General features: G+C 48.0%; 1 protein-coding gene across 2 annotated transcripts; it reads right to left on the reverse strand.

Moving 5' to 3' along the window:
* Positions 1-1,572: 1,572 nt before the first annotated feature.
* Positions 1,573-13,316, reverse strand: LOC133359954 (sorbitol dehydrogenase-like). 2 transcript variants are annotated; one of them, XM_061578517.1, is made up of 10 exons: positions 13,112-13,314; positions 9,791-9,824; positions 9,247-9,411; positions 7,617-7,776; positions 6,772-6,890; positions 6,380-6,445; positions 5,857-6,053; positions 3,863-3,984; positions 3,055-3,226; positions 1,573-2,173 (listed from the first exon to the last, which is right to left on the reverse strand). In XM_061578517.1, the coding sequence occupies exons 1-9, from the start codon at positions 13,166-13,168 to the stop codon at positions 3,061-3,063; spliced, it is 1,086 nt and encodes a 361-aa protein (XP_061434501.1). In that variant the 5' UTR covers positions 13,169-13,314; the 3' UTR covers positions 1,573-2,173; positions 3,055-3,060. The 2 variants fall into 2 exon arrangements, with proteins under 2 accessions (XP_061434501.1, XP_061434502.1); XM_061578518.1 differs by having other exon boundaries at positions 1,573-3,226; positions 13,112-13,316.
* Positions 13,317-14,645: the final 1,329 nt, after the last annotated feature.

Here is a 14,645-nt window from a genome sequence, read left to right on the forward strand (position 1 = left end):
TAACCCCCCCAATCACTCGCTCATGATCAATAACCCCCCCAATCACTCGTGATCAATAACCCCCCCAATCACTCGTGATCAATAACCCCCCAATCACTCGTGATCAATAACCCCCCAATCACTCGTGATCAATAACCTCCCCAATCACTCGCTCGTGATCAATAACCCCCCCAAGCACTCGCTCGTGATCAATAACCCCCCCAATCACTCCCTCGTGATCAATAACCCCCCCAATCACTCGCTCGTGATCAATAACCCCCCCAATCACTCGCTCGTGATCAATAACCCCCCCAATCACTCGCTCGTGATCAATAACCCCCCAATCACTCGCTCGTGATCAATATACCCCCCAATCACTCGCTCGTGATCAATAACCCCCCAATCACTCGCTCGTGATCAATAACCCCCCCAATCACTCGCTCGTGATCAATAACCTCCCCCAATCACTCGCTCGTGATCAATAACCCCCCCAATCACTCGTGATCGATAACCCCCCCAATCACTCGTGATCGATAACCCCCCAATCACTCGTGATCAATAACCTCCCCAATCACTCACTCGTGATCAATAACCCCCCCCAATCACTCGCTCGTGATCAATAACCCCCCCAATTACTCGCTCGTGATCAATAACCCCCCCAATCACTCCCTCGTGATCAATAACCCCCCCAATCACTGAAATGCGAACCCCTCCCACGGACGGACGGACGGACGGACGGACACATTAATCTATTGGTGGTCTGGTCCACTTCGTTCCTACCAGTATAACCATGACAATATTACGCTACGTCTGCTTCATGGTGGGCGTTAAAGATCCCTCCTGTTAGGACATTATTTGCCACCGTCCAGGGTCCAAGATTGCCAAATACAAAAATGACACCGCAAATTTCTAAAGTGGAATTATACAGAGCATCAATCATCGCTCCCTCCAGGCACACTGATGCCCCGGCTCACTTACAATTGAGACTTTGCTGGTCTCTGGAGTTCGCACCTGGTTAAACTAAATAAACCGTTGTCTGCTCATATACAGGGAGTTTAAAAAGATGGACCCAATTTCAAAGCAGTATATTTCACAATGGCAACATGTTACAAATACACAAAAAGTTACAAACAGTTTAATGAGCTATCAAGTTTTACTAACCATTTTATAAATGCTCTGTGCCCTCCACCTGCTGTACGAACAACATCGAGATAGTTAAATTCGTCCCAAACGCCTCTCAGTGTCTTCTTCCACTGAAGTCACCACTGCCGTGATTCTGTTTTTGAGGTCACCCAGATTAGTCGCTAATGGTGGCACAAAAACACAGTCTTTGACGTATCCTCGCAATCGTATGGCTTGTTTGAGTGCCATGCACAGGTATCTACAATAATGGCTGTTTTTTTTAAACATCATCACTTGATCACTAATGCTCTGCTGTGACTGAATTTTTGGTTTGTAAAATGGAACAGATGAACAGATTATTTGGCAGTTTATTACAATGTTATTTGATCGATATGAAAATAATCATGGCACATATTTGTTTTGGGTTGTTGTGTGTGGCTCATTTGGAAAATACAATTTTATAATGCAATGCTTTGCAATTGCTTTTTATTAAATAGAAATGTCACGAATATCTTTTTTTACATTTGACGCTTGACATGATTTTGTAATCGAACTTCAGGAGACTGTACATACAACTGTATTTAAGGATATAAAATAAATGAGGACTTTTTTCTTCACAATTAGACATTTTCACAAACGCGATAGCCAGTTTGGTATTTTAGAGTAATAATTACATTTCCTGTGTTAATTACCTCAGTTGAATTAGTCTGTGCACTCTGCTTAAGTTGCATTAATACGGAGGTTAATTACACTCATCTGTCAATCACAGCAACTCCAACGCTTTGGTCTGTTATGGACACAACTTAAATAAAACGAGCGGCTCTTGGGCAATGGGCTGCACATCCTTGGCTTTGAGACACGACTTTGAAACTTAATGGCACTGTGATATCACGAGCATAACACGCACTATGACGGCATGCCTTACTAATTTTAAAACTTGTGTCAAACAGAATCTATGACATACAAGCCCTGGTGCATGTATCTGTGCAAGAGGAGCTTTTGAATGTTGTGGCTTGTGTCTTCCTATAACATCTGCAGGTCCACTCTTGAGGAGACGGGGAATTTTGACGTTCTGTTGAACCAATGAGAAGGAACAGGAACGCCAACACGGAGGAGGATCCCGCCATGTGTAGAGGCTTGAGCAGCAGCAGCAGAGGCGCTCAGCCAATGCTGTTACCTCAATCGCGTCGATTTTTCCCTCCACATTTAGAAGCACACGTTTCAATTATTTTGCTGCTGTGAACTTCCACGTGATAAGCCACTTCATTGAGCTATAAATTGTGGCCATGTCGCTTTTGAAAAATAAGCTAATGGCTCCGTGAGATTAAAATAAGTTTAGTTTTTTGTATATATTTTTAAGTGATTTGTTTACCTTGCCTATAATTTGCACTCCTATCGTGTTTTTGTATTATGTTGTTGTAACATTCTGTCCTGCCCCCACTGGACATCTGTGGAAAAGAGGTTTATAGCTCATCGGATTGCTCGAGTATAAAAAAAAATAGCTTCTGATTCTGATTAGCACCGATGCTCTCCTCGCATTCCCTGTCAGAATGGGCTCATTCCACATTGTGAACAAACTGTTCCTCAATGGTAGAACCGTGCTCTTCTAATGCATTAGTGTGAACACACAATAAGCGATGACTTGCGAGTTTCATCGGAACATTTAACAGTCCAACTTTGATAATTATTTGTTCTATCATCTTCGCACAGATGGCCACACGTTAATTGTGCTAACTCACTCCATTGTCCATTTAATCTGCCTCTGGACAAAAGTACACTTTCTGAACAATGAGTTTGTGTTTTTTTGACAATCCACAACATTCATGCCACATTTAGAAGACAAACACATACAACAACAGGAGGTGATATGACAATGAGGGGATATGAAAGGTAATGTGACGATGTGGCTTGACAATGGGGTGGCATGAGTGACGATGAGGTGCATGGGGAGACCTGCGATTAGGGCTGCTCGTCGTCGGGGTCGCACTTGATCATGACTTTGATGCCCTCCCCTCGCCGTGTTACTTCGAACGCCTCGAGCGCCGAGGAGAGCGGGAAGCGGTGCGTGACGAGTGGCTGCACATCCACGTGCCGCGACGCCAACATGGCGATCGCCGTCGGCCACCTGCAACGCCGCACCAGAGACGAAGTCGTTCCAGGGGTCTCACCTGTACCCATCCTGCTCGATTTTCACCCGAGCTACGTTTACTGGGTTCGCACCCGTGTTGTGTTTACTGGTCTAACCTGTGCTGTGGTTATAAGTCTCACATCAATTTTATTTTTTATTTTACCAGGTAAGGCCCATTGAGCTATAAAGCTATTTTTCATAAGCGACCTGGCTATCACAAATGATAGCTCAACGAAGTGGCTAATCATGTGGATATTTATTGCAGCCAAATACTTTAAATACTCTAAACACCCTATGATCACAGCACACATGTGCCGTGGTTATAGGTCTCACACCTGTTCTGTAGTTCTTGCAATCATACATGTAGCTATCAGAATTGCAGCTGTTCTATGGCTATCGTTCTCACACCTGCGCTGGGATGACTTCCCCAAACTCCACTAAACTATCATCATTTTACTGCCACCCCCTGGAACGAAATTTTATCATTTGACACTGTTGGTGTTGCTCCCACTTGTTAACTAGCGGACGAGTCAGCAGAGGAATGATGCTGCCAACGAGAACGAATCAGGGTTCAGGGCTCTGGTGAGCAGCCGCACACCGGCACCGCCGTCTCCGCCACCGCTGCGGGCTCACGTGTTGCAGTAGCGGAAGACGCCACGGATGTCGACCTCCCGCACGGCGGCGTTGAGGATGGGCAGGGTGATGGACGTGGGGCCCATACCCACCAGCACCAGGACTCCCCCGGAGCGCGTTGCCTGGCGTGGCACGCGCACACACATACATACGCGTACATGCACACACACATACGCGTACATGCACACACAAAACAAAGATACCTCAACAGCCTTAACAAGTACTGTTAGGGAGCACCTATGAAGGCTGGCATGGTACACAAGGAGATGGGTGGCCAGCACCATGCCCGGCCGCCTTTGTCTCCCCAGTTGCGATGTTTACACACTGCACCAGGTACTCATTTGAGCCTGAGTCGGCCTAGGGGAGGCTCAGAAACGGCTCAGATAATCATCACTTGTCGGGCATGAGCAGGAATCGAACTTATGTCAATAGGTTCGTAACACAGCATGCCAAGCACTGCATTACTGCTCCCCACACTTGCAAACATGCACACAAACGTACAATAACTGTCGTTAACCACTAAGTGGTGGTGATATCACCACGGGACTTGTGCCATGCTAGGTACACACATACACATGTATTGGAAAAGCATTCTTTGAAACAAATCTGTTGAGAATGGGGAAGGATGCCGCTGGGTTGTATGTTCACGTGTCAGCATGCCGGAGGGGAGAGGACGCTGGATCATGGGTTGTGGAGTGACTTTCCCAGAAATTCCGGTTAATATATTGTCATGACCACATTTTACTCCACCGTTTCATTACTCATTAAATTAGATACCAATCAAACATCTAATAGTTGATGCATTCAACTACCGTATTCATGAAGCACTTTTTAAAAGAATTGGCAAAAAAGTTTTGCATCAAAGCTTTTGTTCATGTATGTACAGTATACAATATAATTAGATCATATATGCTTTGTAGATTTCACGTCAATTGGTCAACCATATATGCAAAATCATTCTGTCAATGGAAAGAAATCGGTATTATAATTGTCTACTATAATAATGGCAAGCCTAAGACCAAATCTCCCAGAATGCACACAATCTTATCAGATCTTGGGAGCTAAGCAGGGTTGAGCCTAGATAGTTTGGATGGGCGACCACCATGCAAGCCGGGATGTTATGTAGGCGGCTGCGGGGCTACGTGGTTGTCAGCCAAGTGCCGAGAAGAGACGTCCAGACACGAGTAAGACAGGGAAGTTGTGAATTCGGTTGTGCCTATCAGTCGGTCACATTCACTCATTGCTTTTGATGGTGACCATAGACCAGGCTTATTAATTGAAGTGGCTGAAAACATCTTAGTCCTTTCCCGTTCCGAGACATCTGAAAGTTGCAGGGTGGGTATCCCGCTCACCACTGCATCTCGGAACACGCAAGCGGTTAGCATTAATTTTACTTAGAGAGGCGTAGTGCCGCTCTTTTTAAATGCATTGTACTCTATTCAATGCAGACAACTGCAGAGACAACAACGGCGCCAAACTGTGTCACACGCCCTCACGCATGGCCTTTTACTTCCTATTCTGTTCCGAATCCATTCCGTTTCGAATCCATTCCGTTCCGATGACGTAAACGTACGTAACCGGAACGGAAATTGGAAGAAAAATTGATGATATACACATACATTCATCATCAGAATAGGAAAGGGTTAATATATATGCACCTCCATGTTCGCAGGTTGCACAGCATTGTTAGATGCAGTTACAAGTTTAAGTTAGTGTTGTTTAACCAAGGGTGAGGACTCAGGAGGCCAGGATAGTCTTATTTGAAAAAGTTACTTGGGTGACCAAAATTACAAGCGAATCAAATCATTAAATTACAGCAACAAAATATAAATCGGAAGAAAAAAACAACAATACTACTACAACAATAGCAATCAAAAATATTCTGAATATAACTCGTAGTTAAATAAAAATTATATATTAAATTCCCTGCAGTGTTAATCGGCTCGTACAGGTTACCTCCCGGTTGATCACAGCGGACGTGCGGGCGAACTCACGTAGATGCTGGCCTGCACGCACGCCTCAGCGCCCGTGCACTCGATGGAGATCTCAGGTGGCGCACCGCCTAGGCACTCGGCGACGCGACGCGCCATGTCCTGCGGGCCGCCCAAGCAGGCCTCGCTGCCCGCCCCCGTATGGAGGACGAAGTCGGCTCCCAGCTCCCGCGCCTTCGCCAGACGCTCGCTCGACAGGTCTGCAAAAACGAAGTGCGGTTACCCACATACGTGCCGAAGAATTTCAACATACGTACGCACGAACCTCTCAACGCAGCGGATCGCAAACTGCGGTAAAGCCCTTTTAGGGGAGGCCACGGGCTGCCATGTGGGTCGTTACATAATACCTGTGGTGGTGACGACGGTAGTCGTAGTGATAATTGATGACTTAATGATGGTGATTGCTATGATGGTAAGAAGTGATGACAATGATAGTGATGAAGATGACAATTATGACAGTGGAAAGTATGATGATGGTCAAAGTGATGATGGTGGCTATTACGATTATGATGATGAAGCCATGTACCTGTGATGACCACCTTTGCCGCCCCCATCGCTTTGGCCACGAGGAGGCACACGAGCCCGATGGGACCTGAGGAATGTGGATCAAAGAGGTGACATCACTCCCCACGTCTCCACAATGTTTCGAATAAATAATACTGATTCCACAGTACCCTCATTCAGACTGCGTGAGGTGAGTTCGTGCAAGGTCAGGTGAGGTGTGATAAGGTTAGGTCAGTAACCAGATGAGGTGTGGTCAGGTAAGGTGAGAAACCAGGTGAATAGTAACCAGATGAGACCAGGGGAAGTTATTGTCCAGATGAGGCAGGGTCAGATGAGCAACCAGTCACCAGGTGAGTAGTAAGCAGGTGAGGTGATACCAGGTGAAGTGCGGTCAGGTGGTAAGGGGTAGCCCACCTGCCCCACAGATGAAGACGTAGCTGCCCAGTGAGACGCCGGCGCGGCGGCACGCGTGGATGCCCACGGAGAGCGGCTCAATGAGGGCCCCCTCCTCATAGCTCACGTTGTCAGGAAGCCTGCACCGGACCAGCACCGCCATCGCCATGGTTACTGGTGAACGCCCCGACACCCCTCCGCCAACCACCCTCCTCCGTAATCTAGTCCAGGCACAGGACTTCTCTCTCCTTCTGTCTCCGTCTCTCTACGAGGTGCATTCATTCTCAAGCCTCCTCATGCAATGTCACAATTAGACGCTCTGCAGTGTCGCAATGTGCTGTGATATAAGCTCAAAGAAACAGTGACACATAACAGTTCCAACCAGCACAAGACAATTCAATGTGTTCCCTTGTTGTAAGCAGCATGGGGAAATGCTCTGCTTTTCCAGTTTTGAGCCAGTGGTGGATATTCCACATGACTCCAGCACAAAAGGTTTGAGGTGACCTAAGTGGAAGAGAAGTTGGCATCGCACATGGTAAGATGAACGATAGGCACATATGGATCCATATATTGATTACAATATATATTAACCCTCGCCACTGCAAAGCAAATTGTGCAGGCTGCATTGAATCATTCAAGGTTCATTCAAATTAATCATTGATATTATGAACCGATGTAGAATGTAGTCCCAACGCATTTAACAAAATCAGTACAAACGAGACGGTCAAAAGGACACCAGAAAAAAAAGGCTGTACATCTCAGATCCAACCACTGGCCCAAATTATAACAATCATTGGAGCCACTGGAAAGGCGGGGGGGCGTGGGGGTGAACGACTCCGACTCTGCTGAACGCTGGGGGCGCTCACTTGTAGCAGAAGCTGGCACTGTGCGTGTAGTAGCGACACAGGCTGCCGTGGTCGGGAGGCGTCGCGCAGAAGAAGATGCTCGGGGAGAGGTTGTAGCGGCCGTTTTTGCAGAATTCATCGTTCTCGCGCGGCACGCCAGGCTCAATGGCCACCCGGTCCCCTGGGCACAAGCGTGACAAAGGCAACAATCCCCTGTATAGCCTTAACAGACTTTTTGGGGCAAGTGCTATGAGCGAGCACCTATGAAGGCCAGCACGGCACTCGAGGGGGTGGGTGGCCAGCACCACGCCCGTCTGCCTTTGTCTCCCGAGTGACGATGTTTACACATCGCACCAGGTACTCAATTGAAGCCGAGTCAACTTAGGGGAGGCCCAGGACCAGTTCAAATAATCCTCACTGATGTTTGCCATGAAGGAGAATCGAACTCGGGTTGCCGGGTTCGTAACATGCTAACTACACTACCGCTCCCATGAAGGGGTGGCCAGTACCACACACAGCCGTTTTTGCCTCCCGAGTGTTGATGTTTACATACCACACCAGGCACCCATTTAAAGCTCCGTTGACTTCGGGGAAGCTCAAGACTAGTGCAGATATTCAACACTGATGTTGGCCATAAGCAGTAATCAAACTCAGGTGGCCAGGTTTGTAGCGCCGTACGCTAACGACCGCAATCCTGCTCTCCATGGACACACGCACACGTGCACATAGACATGCGCACACGGATGGACACGTGGACAAATGACGTTCAGAGCAGGCGATGGATGATGCAGGGTCAAGTCACACAGCAACTCCTAGCCAAACTATGATTCCCGACAATGATTCATTACAATTGTGTGGCAACCTTGTTACGAATGCATCTTGTGTCACGTGCGCTGGGCCCATTGTGAGCATTTTTTAAGAATGTCTCTGAACCGTTTGCGTGTTTTGTGCGTGTTTTGCGTGTATTTTTGCGTGTTGTGCATTCGAGCTCCATAAATGTCACGAGCTGTGAGCACGTTGTGTGCGGCGAGTGCGTCGCCCGTTTTTTTCACCCACACCGCGAGTCTTGTGGGCATCTTGAGCATGTCTTGAGCATTTAATTTACTCTCTGTATGACTCCTGCATGTTATGTATAATGTAAACATGACGAATGCATGTTGAACTTCTTTTGTACTGTATGTGGCCAACCATGCTTATGCAAGGTGCATGGGAAGGACAACAACTAATGCACAAAAAGTAGTTCAAAGATTTAAAAGGTCATAGCTCCAGTGGCTTCCTAATATCGGAAGCGTTCAAGATGGCCGCAGAATCGGATATGAAAACGTGCGATGCAGTGACCGTCTTCGTTCAATGGTTAGCCAAAAGCCGCTGCAGGAATAATATAAGCATAACGTAAGCGTATCCATATTTTGGGCGCGCATCGCGTGTTTTCCTCAAGGTGTGCCGCGAATCTCGTGCTTGTCACGTCGTCACACATTTGCCGCTATACTTTTGCATCTCGCGCAAGTTGCGTGGGCCAGGCAAATGTTCCCATCATGTGTCACGTTCACATAACACGCTCCGCGAACGTTCTATCACAAGGAATCTCGCGCGCGTCACGATCGTGCTGATAGTGCGCTGTGCGCGGTGTGGGCGCGTCCGTGCCGCAGACCAGGAACGAGATGGGTGACGCTGGCCCCCACGGCGCACACGGTGCCAGCCGCCTCGTGGCCCAGCACCATTGGCTCTCGAAGCACAAAGTCTCCAATGCGGCCGTGCTGCCAGTAGTGCACGTCCGAGCCGCAGATGCCCACCGAGTGCATCTTGAGCAGCACCTCTGTTGGGTGGTCACATGGCACAAAGGTGCAGACACACCCACACCTTCACCTTTACTATCACCACCACCACAAAGACAAATATCCCCCTGTATTTCTAGATTTGAAGCTTTCGTGACTGCAAGGATTCATATTCTTAGGTTTTTTCGGTAAAATCACGTAGGTAAAAAATTAAAATAAAAAATTAATAAAAGTAAAATTTAAATTAAATAAAAATCACGTTTCGGAGGCAACACAAGATGGCGCTACCATTCAGATGTATGCCTTTGACATATCAAGGAATCACCGAGATGGCGGGGAAAGGATCATTCCCTAGATACCTCTCTACTTTTTCCACTGCTGGACGAATGGGTGGTTTCATGGTTGCGGTTCGGCTCTTACCGTTGGGGCCCGGCACAGGCATTTCCCGGTTCACCTGCGTACGCAGAGTCAAGGAAGGGAGAGTGTAACTGCAGCGGTGATGAACGCAGCCAGATTGTAAAATGCTCACAAGGCTGTGGCTATGCTCTAACCACTATTCAATTCTGTACCCGATGAGAAAACCCCATCATAAATAGAAAACAACAGTGCAGGCAGGAAAAAAAACGTGTTAAATCATGCATGCCGACTCTTGCACTGATTAGTCCTGTTAAGGATGAAACCAGTCGACAGTTGTCCTGTCTCAATGCTTGCCTATTAGTTGGGTCACATTTTCTCGAATTGAATTCATGGTGATCTAAGACAAGAGGGCCACAATTCCGTTCTTCAGTAACTGTTAATGATGTTTGCACCACGCATAAAATACTGGGTGCTGTGTAAAGCTTAAATGGTTGTAATAAGTCATTAATCTAGCCCACTCGGTTGACTGGAACAATCCATCAACGCAAACATAAACACATTCCTGCTGAGGGAGCTGGTAGGAACGTTGGGTTGCTCGGTCAATGGCCAGGGTTAACGGCGGCGTGGTGTATTCCGCAAATATGCCCGACTGTGAGGGCAGGCACAAGCTGGCGTGAGTAGGTTAAACGTTGAGTTTTATAAGGGCACCACGGGGTGACCAGCCCCTCCCCACCCAGCCCCACCCTCCCACCCCCCACCCAGCCCCACCCTCCTCACCCAGCCCTCCCCACCCTCCCCACCCAGCCCCTCCCCACCCTCTCCACCCAGCCCCTCCCCACCCTCCCCTCCCCACCCAGCCCCACCCTCCCCACCCAGCCCCTCCCCACCCTCCCCACCCAGCCCCACCCTCCCCACCCAGCCCTCCCCACCCTCCCCTTCCCACCCAGCCCCACCCTCCCCACCCAGCCCCTCCCCACCCTCCCCACCCAGCCCCACCCTCCCCACCCAGCCCCTCCCACCCCCTCCCTGCACGACGGACGGACACAATAATCCCCTGTGGGGGATTCTACCAGTATGACTACTCCTGGTCTGTGCCAACTCAAACTCGGCTACATTCACCCCGGTTCTGTCTATTGAGTACTTTGTTGAGCAATGATGATTATTATATCACTATGTAACACCATTTTTTGTTCCTGGGTACTAAGTGTTATTTTTATTTATTGCTTATGCCTAAAAAGTATAGAAAGTGGCTATTATTCCCCACACACTTTGCTTTTGGAAATAACACTACCACTAACATTTTTTTTGTGTTACACAGTGGTCATTCACCTCCTTAACACTCTTCTTCCTCTTCTATCATTGTTACGGTTTCTCATGAAAGTCACTCCTTGATTCCTCCACCCCGCATGTTGAGGACACAGTCTACACCGTGCTGACACAGTGGCTGACACAGGTCATGGAGTTCAACCCCGACCCGAACGCCTGCTGTATATTTGGAGTTTGCGTGTCTCTCTCCCCATGGTTGCGTGGATATTTATCCGGGTCCTCTGGTTTTTCCATCCACATTTAGAATCAACATCACGCGTTTGGAGTATTCGGCTGCTCGAAATTTACACGTGATAAGCCATCTTCGTTGAGCTATCACTTTGGCCTTACCTGGTAACAAATAAAGTTTAGTTTAGACTGATTGGACTTATCCATGCCATGTTCAACCACCAGACCCATCATTCATTATTTTTCCTCTTCATATTCTCATATGGCTTTTACTCATTCCCCATTCATTCAATTCATTCATCATCAAACTTAATTTGGAGCTTTCGTGACTGCAGGAATTATTATTTGGTTCTTTCGGTAAAGTCACGTATAAAGATAAAATAATAAATTAAATTGAATACTACCATACGACGTTTCGATTGCAACACAAGCAATCATCATCAGGTATAAATTAAATAGGAACACAAATCTAGTATACTTAGAAATGTAATGTAATACAACAGAGAGTCGGATAACATAACAGTCAACACCCTATCTGACTGTTATGTTATCCGACTCTCTGTTGTATTACATTGCATTTCTAAGTATACTAGATTTGTGTTCCTATTTAATTTATACCTGATGATGATTGCTTGTGTTGCAATCGAAACGTCGTATGGTAGTATTCAATTTAATTTATTATTTTATCTTTATACGTGACTTTACCGAAAGAACCAAAGAATCATTCATCATCATTTACTTCCATCAATTTAACTTTTACCGAATTCACGCATCACAGATTTGCCCCCATTGCTTCCTCGCATCTCTTTCATTCACCTCATCTCGACCATCATATTCATATGTACCATTATTAATTCCTTGGTTAAAGCGCTATACAAATCCCTTTAAGATTCACTCACCCACTCAACCATTCACCGACTCACTCACCCACTAATCACACTGCAGGTCACAAACACGCTTCTCTCTCTCTGCTTCTTCCCTCACACTGCTACACTCTGGAATTCCCCCCCATCATTTATTTCTCCCCAAGCTTTGCTCACAGAGACGTGTCGACGCTTGCATATTATTACTCGTGCTGTTTGTTGCTGGCCGCTTGACATTTTTGGCCCGTGCTCCGAAACTGACAACAAATACTGCCTCCCTGCATACTCAGTACATAATACTCAGTAGGGCGTCCCGAGAGACAGTCGCGGAAGACGCGAGGAGAAACAAGAGACTGTGAGCGGAAGACACTGAGACGATGCGAGTGAAACACAGATACGTGTAGACAAGACGGATATATGGGGAGAGAGAGTGAGACGCAGAGAGACGGGAGACATGGAGAGAGAAATGAGATTACTCTATATGAAGAGAGACACGGAGACAGATACGAGTAAGAAAGACATACACAGAAAATATATATATACAGTATACAGTACAGCGATAGAGAAACACACGGTGACCAAGACAGACAAGCAATGAGAGCGACTCGCACAAAGAGAATCAGTCCAGTTGACATTTACATAAACTGTTGGGGTATCCCTGTGCACGCATCTTTCGTGGGATTAGAATGCACTGAGAGTGGCAGTACCTACAGTCTACAGCCGCATCGTTTACATCAGCTGATCGCATGAACGTGCAACGCGACAATACACAGAGCTCAAAAACACAACTCACCCCGCACGGCCCAGCCTACGCAGCCGTGGTTCAGCATCAACCAAACTTACACCACCGCTGCCCATCAACGTCAAACCCCCCGGGACCTCCCTCCCCGGGCAGCCTGGCTCGCTCTACCGGTGCAGGCGGCGCGGAACCGGCAGGGCGAGCAGCCTCAGCAAGCCGGCGGGGGATCTGAGAGAGTCTCCCCGTGCTCGAGTTTCTTACCAACACTCGCTACGGCCCGTTACTCACCAGCCGGAGGTCTTTGGCCGCGTACACGACGACCGAGGTGTTGTTGAGAGCAGCCATCTCGTGGCTGGTTGGCAATGGAGATGGTGTTGTTGGCAAGGGGAGCGTGAGTGTCCGTGGTGTTGATGCTGCTGCTATCCTGCAGGGGACACGAGTTTGGGAAATGCAGTTTTGTGGGTTCCCTATAGGGAGCGCTTGAAAGATCCTCCCTTCCTCTTTCCCCATCCCCCGTGGCAAAGGTCGTTTTGTCAACAAGCCCCTTAGTTTTAACTTGTGTCAGCGTTTATGAGTTTTTCATTAAACCGTGTTTACTTACACCGTGCCAGCCTCCCGTTACACAACATCCGACTGGACATCTGTGAAGAAGAGCTTCAATATACATAAGTTCACTGGATGATGCATTCACCAATTACAACTGGGATGTTCCACGTTTGAAGCTCGATTTTCGTTCGACATTTGCAATATCATCCAAAAGACTTAAGGGGCCGTCCATAAATGACACACGGCGTTACAAAAAGTCAGACCCCCCCCTCAAATATGACGTTACAAAGCTGTGCCCCCCACCCCCAAAAAGAAAACATGCTTCGAATCGCTTTAAACTATTGTCATTGTCGTGCGTATTTAATGTGGCGCTGCACTCTGATGTTGTAGGAGAAAACATTTATTAAAAAGTATATTTAATTAAGTATAATGTGTTGTTTATATTTATTTAAAGTTGCGCATTTTGATGTGACGTCAATTCTTTCACGCTACAATTACTTTTACTGTAAATCACATTTTTATTTTTTTTTTAAATGTGGGGGCCAACGCCCGCCTCCCCGCTCTCTGTGAGCGGGGAGGCGCGACGTCCACCCCCTCCACTCCTCCCCATTCCTCCTCGTCGGCCGCCTCTCGCCGGGCCCCCGCCAATCGAGTGATCGCCCCCCCCCCCCCGCGCCAACGCCCTCTCAGAGGGACAGAGCGTATTGGCTGGCTCACCACCACCCGGGGTTATCTCGCACACGTCCACGTACACCACCACAAAAGCGAACGCGGTGGCGTGCACGCGCGCGCCTCGGCAGGCGCGTATTTCCCACGCACGCGCGAAATCACGCGCGCCGCTACAGGCGCTCGTTTTACACAAAGGCTAGCGCTAATGAAAACGGCGGTATGAATATGCGCGCAAACCTCTGGGTGGTTAAGCCCTATTCCGCTTGCACACAAAGGCTAGCGCTAAAATAAACGGAAGTATGAATATGCGCGCGCACCTCCGGGGGGTTAAGCCCTAAACCGCTTGCACACAAAGGCTAGCGCTAAAGGACTGCGCGAATTTGCGCACACGCCTCGCCGTTAATGCTATTGCTGCTGCGTAAACACGCGCGAGCGTTGGCGAGCGAGTTTAACACACCCCGCCCCTGCCCTAATACTCGCGCAGCACGGCTGCTCGGACGCGGGCGCGTCAGCGGCCATCTATGTTTTAATACGCGTGCGCGCCTCGCAAACACACTCAAATTACCAACACCACGCTGAGGTTCCACCCACACACACAAATCACACT

The sequence above is a fragment of the Lethenteron reissneri genome, chromosome 66 (assembly GCF_015708825.2).
Source record: "Lethenteron reissneri isolate LAM-NWPU_2019-01 chromosome 66, ASM1570882v1, whole genome shotgun sequence".
NCBI classification, from domain to species: Eukaryota; Metazoa; Chordata; class Hyperoartia; order Petromyzontiformes; family Petromyzontidae; genus Lethenteron; species Lethenteron reissneri.

What these genes read in the sequence shown, in the direction of transcription:
- LOC133359954 (XM_061578518.1), bottom strand. Translation starts at nt 13,168, where the DNA reads ATGGCTGCTCTCAACAACACCTCGGTCGTCGTGTACGCGGCCAAAGAC. An exon ending in CGGCCAAAGACCTCCGGCTG is followed by an intron (nt 9,825 to 13,111) that starts GTGAGTAACGGG and finishes CTGCGTACGCAG; the next exon opens with GTGAACCGGGAAATGCCTGT. An exon ending in CGTCTTCATCTGTGGGGCAG is followed by an intron (nt 6,446 to 6,771) that starts GTGGGCTACCCC and finishes CACATTCCTCAG; the next exon opens with GTCCCATCGGGCTCGTGTGC.